We start from the raw sequence: 17,814 nt of genomic DNA, 5'->3' as shown, positions 1-17,814 counted from the left end.
TCCTTTCTGCTTTCTATCATTTCTTTTATTTAACATTTCTCATTGATTCTGAATTTCATTTTACCCTTTCCAAACCTTTTCTCCATTCTTTTTTTTGGGGGGGGAGCGGCGGGGGTGAGGGACAAAGATTGAATTCAGAGTTACTCAACCACTGAGCCACATTCCCATCCCTATTTTGTATTTATTTAGACATAGAGTCTCACTGAGTTCCTTAGTGCCTCACTTTTGCTGAGGCTGGCTTTGAACTCGGGATCCTCCTGTCTTAGCTTCCCCAGCTGCTGGGATTACAGGCATGTGCTACTGAACCTGGCATCTTTTCTCTTTTCTTAGTAGTCCTTGATTTCTTCCTGTCGTGCCTCTTTTAATGGGTAATTTCATCTTTTCTTTTTCTGGGGTGATTATTTCTTTTGTATAGTTATCATTTATTGAGTACATCTTAAGTTTTAAGTGTCGGTTTAGCCCTGGATGACCAAAGATGGATAAATTCTGTCCCTTTTAACAAGTGTACAATTTAGTAGGGAAAATATATGGTTAAAATGACTTCATAAGATGAGAGCTTTTTAATATATATATTATTATTTTTTTTCTTCTCTTACCTTTGATTTCTGAGGGAAAAAATATTTTTTTCTTCCTAAAGGGGCATGTTTTCACTTGTGTTCTTTTTTTTTTTTTTAAACCTCTACCTTAAAATTTTCTATATTTATTTTTTGAGAAGGGATCTCACTGTGCCCAGGATACCCTTGAGTTTACAGTTCTTCTGCCCCAGCTGCCCAACCTGCTGGGATCACCAGCTTGCACAGCCACACTGGTTTCATTTGTGTTCTTGACCACATTCTCTCCTAGGACCCTTTTGTATCATTTCCCCTCTGGCTTAGATCTTTAATATCCTTTTCTCCCCTGGATTTGACCCCTTTGCCTATCATATAGTTTTTTTTTTCTTCTTGTAGTGAAAAAAAAAAAACCTGACAACTCATTATTACAACTTCTCCAAGGCTCTGCTAATGTTTCAGACTACCTTTCTCTTACTTCACTTGCAAATTTTTTTCCCAAAGAATTATTTCATGTTTTCTTTATAAAGTGCCTATTTATTTCTTAATTCTGTGGAACATGGATTCTATATGCCTTCCATTCTCTCTATCATGTATTGGAAAACTCTTACAACACAAAATATAGTTATAAAATATTTCAGCCACCTACGTATTGGGAATGCTAAATTGAACACCCATTTTCCCAAAGTTAAGAACTATAATATACAGACCCATCTGAAGGGTTCTGTGTTACCATTCAAATTATATTATACCAGCCACTGCTAAGCCCCCATCTGGTTCTTTTCTCCTGTTCCTCAAGCATTGTTCTGAATTTGGTGTTGATCGTTACCAGTTTGTTTCTTTTCTACTGTTGTATTGCTAAACTTGATTTTATAACACCCTAAATATAGTATTGTTTATTGAAACATTTAAAACTCATGACCATCCTACCTCCTGAAACTTTGTCATCCTTGCCATTTAGAACATTAGATAATCCTGATGCTCCTGTTAACACTGTTCCTTCTGTCTTCTCCCCAAAGGTGTCCCCCAAGATGCTAACCATTGGCCACATTCTTTACCATTTATGTCATGTTTATATAGATGGTTCTCAGATCTGATGACTCCAGTATTAGTCTGTTGTCTAAACATTTCTAGTTGCCTAGACATCTGCAGGGTCTGCTGGTACCCCAAATTGAGCTTGGTATATATTACCACAAGCTAGTTTATCCTCATTTCTATTGACAGTGCTACAATTTTCCTTTGCTCAGTCTATCAGAGCACTAGTGTCTTCATTGACTCTTCTCATTTGTTATCCCCAACCTGTCAGTCATTCTTGTCCCTTTGGTTTTGTCTTCACAGTTTCTTTTATCTTGATCTCTCCCCCTAGCCCTATTTCCTGTAGTCATTTGCCCAGTTTATTATAAGAGCTTCCTAGTTCATCTCTTCATATCTTTCTTTTCACATTTTAGCTTTGGCCAATGTTCTGTTGCCAGATGAACTTCTAGAATCTTCCAGTTTTGATGGTCCATGGATAATGGGATAAATGGCAAACTTTTAAAATTTTATTTATTTATTTATTTTGTTACCTGGAATTGAACCCAGGGACACTTATCCACTGAGCGATATCATATCCCCAGCCCTATTTATTTATTTATTTTTAGTTTTAATTGTAGATGAACACAGTACTTTTAAACCCAGTGCCTCACATATGCTAGGCAAGTGCTTGACCACTGAGCTACAACCCCAGCTCTATTTATTTTTATTTTGAGGCAGGAGCTTGCTAAGTTGCTTAGGGCCCTGCTAAGTTTCTGAGGCTGGTCTCTGACATGTGATCTTCCTGCCTTAGCTTCCCCAGTCACTGGGAAAACAGCCACTCTTTATAGTGGACTTTTACTATTATAGTAACGTCTATTGGCCCTCCATCTTTGATTCATTTTTGCTCTACACACTCCCTACCTTATGTTCTAGTCAAATTGGATCGCTTACGTAGAAATATTACAAGTTCTTCATTTCTCAGAGCAAAGGCCATGTCTGTTCTTAGAAACTTTCTTTTACCATACTGGATTGAAGGAATCTTCTTCTCAAATAGAATCCCACTATGGTTTGTCTTACCATATTCTGGTTTTAATATATGGTGATTTTTGTGCATGGTTTCTGTACTAAACCGAAACTTCTTTTTTGTTTTATTTTGGGTACTGGGAATTGAACTCAGGATCACTCTACCGCTAAGCCATATCCCCTACCCTATTTTGTATTTTATTTAGAGATAGGGTCTCACTGAGTTGCTTAGCACCTCACTTTTGCTGAGGCTGGCTTTGAACTTGTGATCTCCTTCCTCAGACTCTAGAGCTGCTGGGATTACAGGAATGTACCACTGCACCCGGCCTAAATTGTAAATTTCTTGTGAGCAGAGCCTATGTCTTAATTTTTGTGTTCCTCACAGCTTTTTATTCTTGGCAAGTAAGGCCTTGATAAAACATCCCTAACGGTGGCTAAAATATTTAGATGTCTGTTTCAATAACAAGTATGAGAAAAGGAAGTAAGAAATTGAGCTAGGGGTTGGGGTATAGCTCAGTGGCAGAACCTGTTCTTGGCATGTGTGAGGTCCTAGATGCAATCCCCAGCACTGACCCCCCCCCCCCGCCAAAAAAAAGAAGAAATTGAGTGGGCTGGGGGTAAAGCTTAGTGGTAGGGCACTTGCCTACCATGCATTAGGCCCTGGGTTTCCATCCCCAGCACAGCTAGGGGCTGGGATCAGAGATAGGGGGCAAGAGATAGAAAGATTGAGCTAGTTAGGACCAAAGTATATTCATCACCAGTCAGCAAATTATTCAGTTATTCCTGCTTTGTTACTTTTATTCTTTCCAGGGTTTATTTATACAACTGTTGACTGTTGTATGCCTTAGAAACTATTAACTCTTTTAAAAAAGGTGTTTGGGTGATCAGAGGGGTATATTGTAATTGCTGTTTTTAAAAATAAAGTCTGTCTTGTTGTACTCAGTGCTTGTATTACTTACATGTAATTTCCTTTTCCAATCTCTCAACAGGCACGCTTTGTGCCCACCCCACCTCCAAATCATCTTAATTACAAGTCAGAGGGCAGGCTTAGTGAACAAGACTGGCAAGCACATTTCAAGGTCCCATGTTGTGGGGTTGATGCATCTCAACTTGAGGTACGTTGCTCTTTTCCATTTAAGTCACTTGGATGTGCTCACATGCGTTCATGGCCTAGCTAAGGTTTCTCTCACCTAATCATTCTTTCTCCCACTCTTCTGCTGTCTTTCACACTCATCCTCATGCTGTGAAACTCAGATATTTGCTTGTTTCCTAACGCTTCTTGCCTCCGAAGAAATTGTTGCAAGCAGTAGATTTAGTGGCCGTTATTTGAATATTTTGATTGTGATAAAGTACCTGCCTTCATCTGTCTCTTCACTTCTCCACCCTTCCTTATTTATATTTTCCATTATCTTTCCTTTTTTTTCCTCCCATGTAGTTCTAGGGATAGTTTACTGTTATCACTGTTTCTAGTAGTAGTACCACTGAAAGTAGTAGTAAACTTTTAGAACTGAAATAATGTACATGCAGAAAAGTGTACCAATTGTAAGTATACAGACTGATGATTTTTTTAAAAGTATTTTTTTAGTTGTAGATAGACACAATATCTTTATTATTATTTTTTTAATTTATTTTTACGTGGTGCTGGGGACTGAACCCAGGCCCCACGCATGCGAGGCAAGCACTCTACCACTGAGCTACATCCCCAGCCCCAGACTGATGAATTTTTACAAGGTTAATGTACCTAGAACCACCAACTAGATGGAGATAAGCAGTGTTACCTCAAAAGCTCTCCTTATACCCTTCCCCAGCCACTGGTAGGTAATTACCTACCTGAGATCTGAGTAGCTAATCATTACTCAGACCTTTAAGTCACCTGTTAAACTGGGTGTGGTGCCACACACCTGTAATCCCAGCAACCTGGGAAGCTGAGGCAGGAGATTTGCAAGTTCAAGACCAGCCTCAGCAACTTAGTGAGACCCTGCCCTAAATAAAAAGGCTGGGAATGTAGCTCAGTAATAAGGTACCATGGGTTCAATCCCAGGTACCAAAAAAAAAAAGAAAAAAAAAGTTACTTGTTAATTCTTCCTATTTTTAACTTGCTGTTAGTAGGTTTCTGACATCTTCTGGCTTTCTTAATTTTGAAAATAATATCCAAGATCATTCAAATGTGCTTTGTTTGAACACTTTTCATTTAAATATATATGTATATAAAATAATCTTTGGTTTTATGATGAAACTTAGGATTTCACTATTTTTTAGGTTTGTGAATTGCACATAAAGGAGTATCATCTATAGTATTGATTTGGTCGGTAGTAATTCTAAAGGCAATGTTATTTTTCAAATAATTTCATAAGGTATTGAGCCCTTCCCTACAACATCATTTTCTTAGTTGTCTGTGAATCTCAATCTTTGTTTTTGACAGTAATTTATTACTATGAATTTTTTTAAAACTAGGGCTCAAATTTCTCACTCCACAGTCTTTTTATAAGGAAGTAAATTAAAAATTAATATTATTTTTATAGTCGTGCAATGTTCATGGTCATATGAAAGAATGACCATGCATCTCCCCTGCCCTAGCCTATTTCTTCATCTTCATTTGAGGAAAAACATCACTGATTCTTTTTGTGTAGAAGATTTTATTATGAACTGTTGACTATAAGTTATGATAGAAAGAAGTCACTGTCACTGCTTTCATGTGAGAAAAGATTAAAATCACTCTTCTGTTTTTAAACCAAAACAGGTAAGGTAAAAATGTTTGATCTTTTGTAGACTCGAGATTCAGGCTGACCTTAGATGCTTTTGTACCTGAACCCGGATTCTAAGGATCCATCCTTTCCCTAACATTTTGTCAACTACCTTATCTACCACATCCTTCCCAGATCTTTTCATTATCAAAGGATTATGGCATTTGGATATTTCCTTTCTGTATTTCTGTGAAACCAAGCCCCTGACGTGGCTGTCAGCAGATGCTGCATCACATTGATTGTTCCAATTGGTACAGAGACAAGTGTCAACCGGAGCGGTTTCTCCCTTTAGCTGTAGAAGGGTGAAGCTTTTAGGTACTATTCCCTCATGAGGGATGTGCATGCTACTTTTTAAAGTGATTTAAACCCGTGTCTTATTCAAGCCTTACGTTAGGAGGCCCATGTTCCTCTCTTGGTCACATAATGATGTTATTAGTGCTGAACTTTTCCAAACCTCAGTGTAGGTGATTTTTTTTTTTTTTTTTGGCAGAGCAGTTATTTTTGTTCTGTGCTCTGATGTGGTGTTCCTGTGAGTAAACACCAGAGGATTTGAGATCCACAATACTTTGGCAGAAAACTATCCAAAAACTGAAGGCATGTCTGTACATCTTATTTATAACTTGAACCATGATCTTGTCCCCTGAAATCTTCAGGCTGTTCTGGCTGAGGCTTCTATATGTTGAAATGCCCAGCCCAGGCCGCGAGAGCAATCTGGCAAACGTTTTGTTGTAAATAGGAAGTAACATGTACAATTCTAACACATACTTTCACAGGGGATAAGGGACAGTGATTGAGACTGTTGAAGATGACAGCACTATGTTTTCTTCCCTCATTTGAATTCTCAGATATCCTTAAGTGCATTTTGAATTAGTTAATCCATATGCTATTAACCCAAATACATGTCCTAAGTTTTTATCAGAATAAGCAATAGATTTGATATCTCTAAAGAGGAAGACTTATAAAAGAATATAGGTGCAAAGTTGAATTTATTCCTGCGTAGACACTAAATTAGGTTCAGTAATTGGCATGCGTGTGTCATGTTTTAAATCTGAATTAAGGGCTGCTACATTCAGATTTGGCTAGATCGTCTAATAAATTGAAACACTAAGGAGAATTGTTAAATAAGCAAGTTAATTTTTCCAGGTTCCTTAAAGTTTAAATCCAGCTAGTACTCCAAAAGTTTTCACAACCATCAGATGTTACTACTCAGGAACACTTGGCTATTAAAGACAGTGTTTCATCCCTTACAAGGATGGTAATGGAAAAAAATTAGGAGCCAGTTGGAAAGCCAAGATTTAGGTGTAAATGTTAGGTGAGTTGATTTTGTAGCTGAGTACCTTCATGAGTAAAAAGGATGGTTCATATCAGAACTTATAAGAGCTACTTTTAAATCTCACTTTCTTCACTTTTCATAAAACTTCCAGAATAGTGGAATAATAGTTCATCTCTGCGTATGTATGTGTGTTTTAAAGAAGGATCAATGTTTTACTCTCCTCTCATCAAATTACATCTGTAAGTCAAGGGGAAAAAAGCAACTTAGATTATGATCTAATTATTCACAAAGGGAACACCTGAATTTGAATTATTGTTAGTTTTACTTTTTCTCTCTTTTCTTTATAGTTAGTCAAAAAAATTTTCCCTTTAACTTCACATAGAAAATGAAACTTAATACAATAAAACAGGGATGGCAGGTTTCACAAGGGAAAAAGGCTGCTGTCAACTTTTTTCCTCAGGAATATGGAAATTTGGATGGATTATCTGTTCAGAGGAGGTTTCCTTTATTAATTCTTTCTCTTTTTTTTTCCACTTAAGACATCTGTTAACATTTCACACAGCCCAACAGATGTTGCAAAGCAAGTCCCATACTTTGTTCTCAAGAAAAATGACATTTCCTCAATTGGTTGCCCCACCTCTGTGACTGAGTCCAGCCTGCTGCTTCTGCATAATTTGCATATATTAAGTTATATACCTTAATGCATTACAAATTTGAGTTTCGGCATTATTTTTATATGGCAAAATCTAGTTTGATTAGAAACTAGTTTACATATTGCTCTAGAGTTGAGAGAGGGGAAAACATAATTAAAATTTCCTTTCAGAATGGCAACCTAATTCCACATACAGAAGGGAAGTTCACATTTTTTCCTATAAAATAAGTGAATTACAAAAGCTTGAGTTGTTTGCCATAAGGAAGTGCTGATTGTCATGTGATGTGGAGCGTCATTTTTATTATTTTGGCAAGAACAGGGACAGTTTTGTCTTGACAAGCCATTAGATGAATACCAGCGTGTGTCACATGAAAAACCACTGATCTTTAACCCAGCTCTGTACTTAACCAAGCCTTGAAAATGAATAGTGAATAAAAGGAAGAGCAAAGGCCAGTTTACTGTCATTACAGATTACAGAATCTGTTAACAGCTGCTGAACTGAACCCAGGGAATTACAGGTATTGTCCTGTAAACCAGCAGAAGTCCTGGAGATGATTCTTAAATTGTGTACACAAACTATACATTTATTTTATATTTGCTCCGGATTTACATTGTTGGAAACATAGCTAGAAAAAAAAATTCCTTGAGTACTTTCTCAGTGTAGTGCATGTGTGCCTTTATCACAAAACCATATGTATTTACAAAGAACAGTCTCAGTGAAGTTTTTCTGCTCCCAGTTATAGAACTTAATTTAAGAAAGCAAGGGACTTTTAAGGAACAAAATAGAAAGTATGCACGGTTAAAACACTTAAAACCAAAACAGAACAAAATGCACCCCACAAATATTTATGCAAAGCAAGATCTTTTCACTTGCTTCTTTTCATATGGTGGCTGGTTTTTGCATCAACATGTGATTTATTTATTTATATATTTGTTTTATTTATTCATTTTTAGAAGATGGAAGAAAAGGTCTAAAACCCACCTCAGTACCCAAATATTGAAAAGATCAGTAACATTTTAAACAGTCAGTTGTGGGAATTACGGCTTACAGAGCTAACAAGAAAGAACACACTTTCTTACTCTGCTGGTGGGATTGCATCCTGCCTCCCTATAGTCTTGTTATCCCACACTAACTGAAATGCAAATTCTTTGGAACTAATTGGATCTCATTGAAGGTACATGCACAGTGTGTAGTTAGTTACATGCAAAAAGGTTTTAAAAAATAAAAATTTCCCGTAATTACAACTTTTAATTACTATTAGAATCTATAGTACGGTTTAGTATATATATGTCTTGACTTTTTAACAGATTACTAAAAAACAAACATGACTTACAAAATGCTTGATAAAGTGCCCGTTCAAAAGTTACAGAAAAAAAATGTTTAATTGCAGCAATCTGTAAATTGGATTTTATTAAACTCCTCTGAAAATGTTTTTTTTTCCTTTCAAGTTTAGAATTTAGTATCTTAGGGCCAATATACTCTACTGACAGCATGTTAAAAGTGCAGTCCTTTTCTTGGAACATTTTAAAGTTAAAATATTATAAGCATCAGAAATCACTTTCAAAAGTTGAACCTACTTTACCATTGTAGAAGGTATTGAGTTTCTTACTTTGTGTATTTGTGCTACAGATTGTGATGAGGGGATATGGTCACATTCTCACAATATCTTTAATAATTTTGATGTCATTAGACCTACTTGATGTACTACTTATTTCACATGGTCCATCTCTAACTATCAGGAAATCTGAGAAAGCTAACACATGGCCTATGGTACTTGTGGTCTTTTAACCTGAAATACCTGGATGGACTCAGGGCAGCAGACAGCAATCATTGTGGAAGTGACATCTACTTCATTCCCCTAGTTTTAAATAACTTTGTTATACAAATGATTCCAGATAGTTACTCCCTAATTTCCAGAATAAATAACCAATGAAAAGACTCAAGACATCTTTGTGCTTTGTAGGTTTTTTGGGGGGGTGGGGTTGGGTGGGGTGAGAGTTCAAGTCTCTCTCCCTTGCTAGAGAAAATTATACTAAGATCAAGGATTCTATACTTCATATTCTATATGGAAGTGAGTGGAAAGTTCATATAATGTATTTTGGGCATTTCTAGAGGGGTCAAATTTGTATTTTCCAAAACTTACTTAAAAGAAGATTTATAAACTTAAAATCTACAAAAGCACAACATGTTTTATCTTACATATTCATTTATGGGTAAATCTTTGGGTTGTCTCTTATTAAAACTTGTCCTCTAAACTAGTCTTATCAACTAGTGAAGATTTTGTTTGACCAAATCAGTTTAGCAGATGAAGTCTCATATATTTGCTGTGAACATATTTTTTAAACCTTAGGAAGATATCCTGGTGTCTTAAAGGCGTGGCTCTGGCAGTAAAGTCTAGGTAATAGTTATATTGCAGACCTGTCCAGCTAGAGCAGCCTTAGACCCTGCCTGCTATCTAAAGAGCTCAGTTTGCCTACTGTGGGTAGCATTTTGTCAGAAGACTGCTGGCTGGGCATACCAGATTTGGATGTATTAGCTAGTCAGCCTAATAACCCTGTACAGACTGTATTGATTTTCTAGGAGAGAGTTTATGAACTAAATAAACTTGGGGTTGGTGTCTTAATAAACTGCTTCTCTCAGTCTGTCACATTTAGTTACGGAGCTGTGCAGTTTAGGGGGAAAAAAGGCTAATTCTGTTACAGATTGTTCACAGCAGGGTCTCCAAATTAGCCCTTTGTTTTGTAATGCCACCTTGCTTGGGCTCGCTTTGAGCACATTTCTCAGTTTTGCCCTAATGAGTTGCAACACTGATAATGTGGCTGATGATCTTTCATTGATTTCACTATCACTTGCTTGTCTGGTAATTGATCCGTTGCTGAGCCTCTAGTTAATTATATCGGCTTTGACATGGCCCGGTCCACGGGGAATTTCAAGTCTTGCAGAATAACAGTTTTAATAAAAGAGTCTATTACTGCAGGTGCTTGCTGCTGCATGCCAGTTGATTTTTGTGTTGTTAGTGTGTGTGTGTGTGTGTGTGTGTGTGTGTGTGTGTAGGATACCTGGAAAGAAGAGGATTGCAGGACTGAAAGAAAAAAGAGGTGGGGGCTGGCAAAAGAGGAAGAGGGAGTGAAGGAGAGGAGGAAGGAGGGGGAGAGGCAAGGAGAGAGGGAGAGTGAGAGCGAGAGGCGAGAGAACACGCAGGCAAAGCGATACAACAGAGCATGAGTGGAGCGAGGAGGAAGCTTGCTATTGACAGTGTCCTTAAGCCTCCCACAAATAACAGCCATTAGTGGGAAGGTCAGGAGCTGAGCAGGCAGCTTGACTGAGGCACTGAGTGCCACTTCAGGAATCAAGAGGCTAGCAAATTTTAGAGGGAGTTTAAGTGGGTAATAGCTAGCAGTAAAGGTACAGTCACCGTTGACAATTGACTCATAGGGGCTTTTCCCGTCTCCCCCCTGAAGAATATTTTTATTGACCACAGGTGGACTTAATATATTTTAAGGCAACAATTCTTTGGGTTCTTGTTTGTTTCCTCTCAGATATTGAATTTGCTTCTTTTGAGACTTTTTTGTGCTTAATGGTGGTGAACTGGAGGGAAGTTTAACAGAAAAGCTTTCAGGAGATGTCGGTTCTAGAGGAGAAGGCACATTTGTGTCAACATAGTGTACGTTTTCTCATCTTTTCTCATTGTCCACTAATGACACAGAGCTGCCATTGAAGCTCTTTTCTGTTTCTTTTGTTGTTTCCAAGAGTAAGGTTTATTGTTATTCTTTAGTTAAGAAGGAGCAAGGAGAGTGGTACATTTGTCCTCGATATTTGTAGGTGGTTGAAGATTAATGTTCCTTACATTTTAAGTTTAGGAGGGATGGCTTTTTCCTGCTGACTACTTTTATGAGATGGCATGAATTTAGCTTTCCATTTTGAAGTTAACAATGTTTATGTACAGTGCATTTTGCTCAGTTTTGCTTTTCCATAAATAAGGCCGATAAATATTACCTAATAAATAGATGTTTTGTTTTAAAACTGGTTTAATTAAAAATACAACTTGCTATCAAGGCTATATTTCATAAGGCAGAAAAAATTTAGAATTTTCCATAGAAATTTTGAATGAAAAATAGAGTTTTTATATTTATTAGTTTTTACAGGCTTCTTTTCTTCCCTCTCTTTCTTTTTTATGATTTGAAAGGATGTTGTAGATGCTTCATTCAGGAAGTTTAATAAAGAATTTTTGTTCTACTTTTGAGCTTTAAGGTACACTTTTTTCCTCTGCCATTCAGTTTCTCATTACTTCATCTCCAGTTTAGTAATTGATGGCCTGAGGTACAAAATAGCAAGTAGTATATATTTATTTTGCAAATATTTATTGTCCATTTCATGTTAAACTGCTAGGTTTACTTGTTTACTCTTTAGAGTGTAAGGTCAAGTCTGTATGTATGTTATTTTCTCCATGAGTTTTTATGTGGTTATAAATAGCCCAGCACATACTATCTGACTTCAGATAGCATTTAGACAACAACTGAGCCAACTTTACATTCTCTTCTAGCAGAATATTTTACTTTCTTCCAGTATAATTAAAAAAAAAAAACATACTTACATATCACAGTTTTAGAAATGTTAAAGCAAGGACTGGTGTTGTATATTGCATGTTATGTCAAAAAGCATTGTTGGGGAAAATTGGAGGGGAAGGGCCCCAGCTTCCCCTCACCCTGTGCACAGTGATCCTGGCACTGCTTGGAGTGTGCCTCAGTGTGTATGTATCTGTGTGTCTGGAGGGGTTAGTGCAGGGTGTCATTTGGTGCCTGACAGTGGAACAGTGCAGTTGACTCTTAGCTCTGCTATCCAATGACATGCAGTGGCTGAGGGTTTGAAGCTGATGGTTGGGTCTCCAGTGCTGCCTGCACACCTGACAGGCAGCTGTTAAGCTGAGCAAAGGCAAGCTTGGGGAGTCGCAATCTATGCATAAATGATAGGGATATCTGTGCAGAAGGTGCGAAGGAAGCTCTGACCCCCTCCCTCCCCCAAATCTTCCCCTTCCCAAATGAAATGCACAGTTCAGGCAGCTTCTTAACTACACTACACTCCTGCTACTGGCTGCCAAGAGGCTCAAAAAATCCACCTTCACTTTTCAGTCAGAAGAGGCAGAAGTGGATGTGAGAGAAAGAGAGACACAGAGAGACAGAGAGCCAAAGAGGGCAAGAGACTTGACTTTAAGAGACTCCTGTACTGACAACTCCATGCAGTTCGGAACCAGAACGACTCCGGCTGAACCAGGGTTCATGGGGACATGGCAAAACGCTGATACTAACCTCTTATTCAGAATGTCCCAACAGGTAAGTTACTTTCATTTTTTTTTTTTTTTAAGAAACCTCGAATTGTCTTGTGCACTTTTGTTACTGGTATTTTTCTTTCATGTTTGTTAAAAATGTGATCACTTCATAGTTAGGCTTTGTTTTGTCATAACTGTTATTGGAATGTGCAGCGTTACTTCATGGTTTCCCAAAGGGCTCCTTAAAAGAAAAAGGGGAAAGGATACTGAAGTAAAAGAAAGCCAAGGCATTGGTTGCAAAGTTTCACAGTACAGCCTGGGTCATGCGAAGACTTAATTTTATTTCTTTGTTTTCTGTTAAAAAAAAAAGAAAAAGCCACCACCCAACAAATGTGTCTTTCTATCTCTACGAATCACTCGGTCAAAGTGCCTGCTATCTCGGAGTCGTTTCTGCAACCAAACAGTCATAAAATCTAGGGGCCCCTCACACTGCCCGACTGACTTCTTGTGGCTGGATTCAGACCTGCGGGGAGAGAGGAGGCGGTGCGGGCTTCGCTGCCGCGCCGAGGGTCAGCGCCGAGGGTCGCTGAGGATGGCTCATGGTGGGCTGCGCCGGCTGGTGCTCCAGTGCCGGTCGCCTGCCCTGCGCTTGCCCCGCGCTCCCAGCGCCACCCGGCTCGGGCTCCCGCGCGGCTCCTGCTCCGCACGCCCGCCCGCCCGCCGCTCGCCTCGCCTGCCCGCCCGCCGGCGCACTCACACTCGGGCGCAGCCTCGGCGTCCTCCCCAGAGCCGCTCCTCCGTCCGGGCCGCACCGGAGGCAGCTCGGCGTGCTCTCTGCCCGGAGAGCCGCTGTGTGAGCGCGAGGCCAGCGGGAACTGATAATTAATCACCGGCCGGCAGCTCGTACCATGCGCTCCGTGATACGCGCCCTGCGCGCCCGGCTCCTCTTGCACAATTGCTGGCTCTGCGGCTCCGCGGGGGAGCGAGGGTAAGAGGAAGCGAAGGGGAAACAACCCAGAAACTTTCATCTTGGACTGTGCTCAAGTGAGGGAGGGAAGTTCCCTGGTGCCTCCCTCCTTAGACACGTCTTGCTTTTTCAAAAGCCTACACCAAACCCACACAAAGCAAGAGTTAGTTTATCATCCACACCGCACGAAAGTAGTCCTGACACATACACTGGGATTTTAAGTAGATGGCGACGCTTAAGAAATTGATGGTTCACCCATTTTGTAACTGCTTTTTAAATGACCTCTTTTGTATGTAAGAGTTCACAGAAATTAAATAGTTTGAGTTAGATTTTTTTTTGAAATTGTTGATTGAAGAAAGAAAGAAAATAATTTGTAAACTGCCACGAGTTTAAAATGCATTTGCCAAAGATAGAACATATAGCCAAGTCTTGCAGGATTTCAGATGGCAAACATTTTTATCTCAGAGTTCTAGATAGGATAAATGGATGTGAATAAGGTGTATTTTGACATCCTGTAGAGGGACCCTGATTACTGCTGATACAGTAAGCTGGGATTTAAATACAATCAACATAAACCCAATAAGCAACTCTTTATGTGCCATTTCCCATTCTTGCAAGTGAAAAGTTCATTTCCTTACAGAGATGCTCCTTGTCAGTACAGCATGCTTTGAGAGAGGTGTTTTTCTGCCGCACATTCCTGCCTGGGTGGCTCTCTTGTGGTTGGAACACACTGTGTTTTCACTAACCTTAGAACCAAATAACTTGTGCCACACTTTTAAAATTAGATGTCACCTTCAGGGTTTTCCTTAAGTTAGTGGAGGTTCTGTGTGTGTGCGTGTGTGTGTGTGTGTGTGTGTGTGTGTATGTTTTGGAGGGGAAGATTGGTTTTGGTCTCCCTCTAGCTAGAAAAGAGTTAATAAAACCAGATAGAGATAATGATCAATTGATAAATGGCTATTGAACCACATAGATGGTGTTAGATTGCTTCTTTGGCACTAGCCCATTTTCAAGTAGATTTGAATCTAAGGAGATTTTAAGTCATGCAAAACATTTTACTAAAAAATAAACAAAAGTAAATTATACAAATGATGGGTTAAAAGTAGGAAAATATATCTTTTAGAGAAACTTGTACAACTAAGCTGTCATGATGTCGTTGATCCAGCTGTTTCTGTGTGGGCATACAAAAATCTGTTTTGTGTGTACCTGTATGAAGTATGTGTAATAGTGAGCATTGGTGACTATATGAAAATAATCAGATTATAGGGTAGTAATTTATGCTTAATGATGCCATTTAAAACTAATATTAATTATACTATTTATGAAGGTTGAAAAATCACAATTTAAAAAATGTATTATTACTTAACTATTTTTAATATGTTTTCTTTATTATCTTTTTTTAAATTTCTATGTAGCTAGCGATTCCCCCTCTCCCTTTTTTTCCTGTCATGGTTACTAAATATTTACCTTCTGTGCATTTTTGGAAAGCACGTAAAAGAGGGTATGAGTAACATGTGTATGTGTATGTTTTTCTCCTTCAGGATGACATTTCGGTTTGTATAAATATTGTGTAAACTTAAATTCAAACTATGTATATATCTAAGTCTGTGTGGTGTACATATTTAATGTTTGTTTTCCTTACCTATAGTTCATCAGCAGTGCTGATTCAGCATGAGTGTGTGTGTGTGTGTATGTGTCTCTGTGTGTGTGTGTGTAAGAGACACTATTGAAGTCAACAATTTTGAGAAATATTAGTTCAATATTAAGCCAATTTTTGTTACAGGAAAAAGTTTGTTCAATTTAATCAAGTATGCAAGATTTTGTATATCTCATTTCTAAGGCATAATAGGGTTTTTCTAGATGATTTTAATTTCTGAGTAAAAATTTATTCATCTCATAAAATGAATAAAATTTATTTGGCACATTTTTATTTCCAAATTTCATAGTAGAAAAACTAATATTTCTCTTATTATTTCTTCAACCATTAGGGTAGGGCTATTATGAAATGTTTAAAAACTTTTAGTATTTAAGTAGAGAAAAAATTGTGGGAAATGTGTCTTATGATAAATTGGGAAGCAGGGATGTAAAAATCTTTATCCTTTATTTAATATGTGCAAAGTTGGATTTCCTTAAATATAAATCTTCCATTCTGTCTAATGCTAAGAAAAAGACATCACAGTCAAAAATCAGTTTAGATTTGGTGGGATTAATTATGTTCCCTAAAGTTTGAGATGTGACTCTTTGACTCCATTTTCCTTTCTACATTTTCCTCCTTCCAACATTGAAGCTTAATTTTCTTTTTTTTAAAAAATCATTTCTTTATATTCAGATGAATATTTGAGAACCTTGAAGGGCATAACTATTGACTTTTGTAAAGGAGTTCTTGGGTCAGTTTGATCAGTGAGTGACAGGTCAAGAATGACCAGAAACCTTTCACTCTTCTCTGCTCATTTCCTATAGCCCAGAACCTTATTTTGCCCAGTATATGCTCATGAGATACTGTTAAAATTAAGGCCTGCTTTTGGAAAGTTCAAGAACATGAATATATATGTGTATATAATATATGTATATATATTAGGCTTTAAAAGATGATTTTCCAATTTGTTATGTATTTTTTATAGTTTACAGAAATAGCAAATAAAATTCTTTTAATGAATTCAAGAGATGGAATAATTTAAATTCTTAAAGTCTTTTTAGAGAAACAAAACCATACAGGTAAATGACTATAGTCCTATAGTCCACATTTCACAAATTACTAGAGGCATTTATCTTTTAATATTGGTAAAGTATATTTAACCTGTTTCAAATAAAATGTAGATCCCTTAATAAGGTCTCCTTTCAGACTCAAGTGAAATACTAAGAATTATAAATGACTCTGTGCATCATTATGTAGTAATTTAGGATTCACCCAATGATGTAACAAAATTAACAACATAATTTCATTGTGAAACTGTGTCTTATTAAAGAACAACTGTCTGACATTCTCTTACAGTTGCTTTATTTAACTTCATGCAAATATTATTAGTAGTGACATTTTTCTATTGTGCATTAGATTCTCTCATTAGCATGATGTGTTAGTTATCACCAGAGAAATCATTTCCTAGATAGGTGAGGGGCAAACCAAGAAAGCTAAAAATTAAATCAGCGATTTATATTAATAACAGAGCATCTGCTCACCAGAGATATGACAGCAAAGTAAACTTTCTTGCTAGTATAAAATCTAGCATTTTTCAAAGAAATGATAAATAAAATATATTATAAGAAATATATAACAACATTGCTGGAATTCATTAAAAGCATGCTCAATATGAATTCTTCTCCCAATAGTCTTTTAGTTCTTTCAATTCATAAAGACAAAAGTACAGTCTCAGTTTGTGGGTTTTATATTTTAAAATAAAAATGATGTTGTTGTTTTTTTCTGACTTCCTGCCCCTCGAGAAATAATTTGACTTTAAGTACTAACAATTTAAAAGGCACATATACGGTATTTCTTGTAAGTCAGATGCTTAATTGTGATGGTGGTTTGATTCTTTACAGTTCATACAATACATTTTCATTCTAAACCATATCCCACTCAAATAGACATCTCCTTTAACATAGAATGAATATTCTTGTTTAATAAGAGCCCTGAGTAAAGCAGTTGATAGTTAATGGTCTTTGAAAATGACTTTCATTGCCAGGCATCTTCCATCCCTAGGTTTCTTTCGGCAATTTTTCTCTCCTCCTCTTTTATTTCCCTCCTTACAGTTGGTGTATTTTGGTAATCATGTCTTGCTTTAAAAAAAAAATGACCAACCTTATGATCTCTGTGCTAAAATAAATATTTATATTAGGAGGCGTACAATTTTAGCCTGTTGAATTATTAGGCTTCCACCCTTGATTTAGGTTTCCCTCTAGTTTGAGTGCTAATATGTTTTATTTTGAAGTTTAAACACTAGACATTTATTTAAATATAATTCTTAACATCCATTTTGATAATATAACACCAAAATAAGAATATTTAGGTATTTGTTAAAGTGGAAATTATAGCCTGGAGACAGGTACTTATGTTTTGGCCTGTACTTTGCAAGTCTATGGCTAACATGCAGATTTCACTTAACAGGTACTGTCTAGTTTGTAATGAAATGGGAAAGTAGTAGGTCATGTACATATAGCATTCCACATGAATGCAAACAAAACATGCATAAATATATTCTCAGATTTGTATGCAGTATATGTTAAAACCTGTGCATGTATTTCAAGTTTATTTTCAACATGAGACATTTAAATAAATCTGAACACAGTAGGTGAGCATTTTGAAATTATTTAGTTTCACCTACTGTATTTTTC

The 17,814-nt window shown here is 37.2% G+C and overlaps 1 protein-coding gene across 12 annotated transcripts in view; it reads left to right on the top strand.

Moving 5' to 3' along the window:
* Bnc2 (basonuclin zinc finger protein 2) overlaps positions 1-17,814 on the top strand; it is a 413,108-nt gene that overhangs the window by 118,336 nt on the left and 276,958 nt on the right. For all 12 annotated transcript variants that reach the window (XM_078047672.1, XM_078047668.1, XM_078047669.1 and 9 more), the window contains 2 exons: positions 3,575-3,700; positions 12,385-12,585. In XM_078047672.1, the coding sequence (XP_077903798.1) occupies positions 3,575-3,700; positions 12,385-12,585 (327 nt within the window). The remainder of the gene's footprint in view (positions 1-3,574; positions 3,701-12,384; positions 12,586-17,814) is intronic.

Source organism: Ictidomys tridecemlineatus, chromosome 4 (genome assembly GCF_052094955.1).
Source record: "Ictidomys tridecemlineatus isolate mIctTri1 chromosome 4, mIctTri1.hap1, whole genome shotgun sequence".
Lineage (NCBI taxonomy): Eukaryota > Metazoa > Chordata > Mammalia > Rodentia > Sciuridae > Ictidomys > Ictidomys tridecemlineatus.
This window is presented reverse-complemented; position numbering and strand designations above follow the sequence as displayed.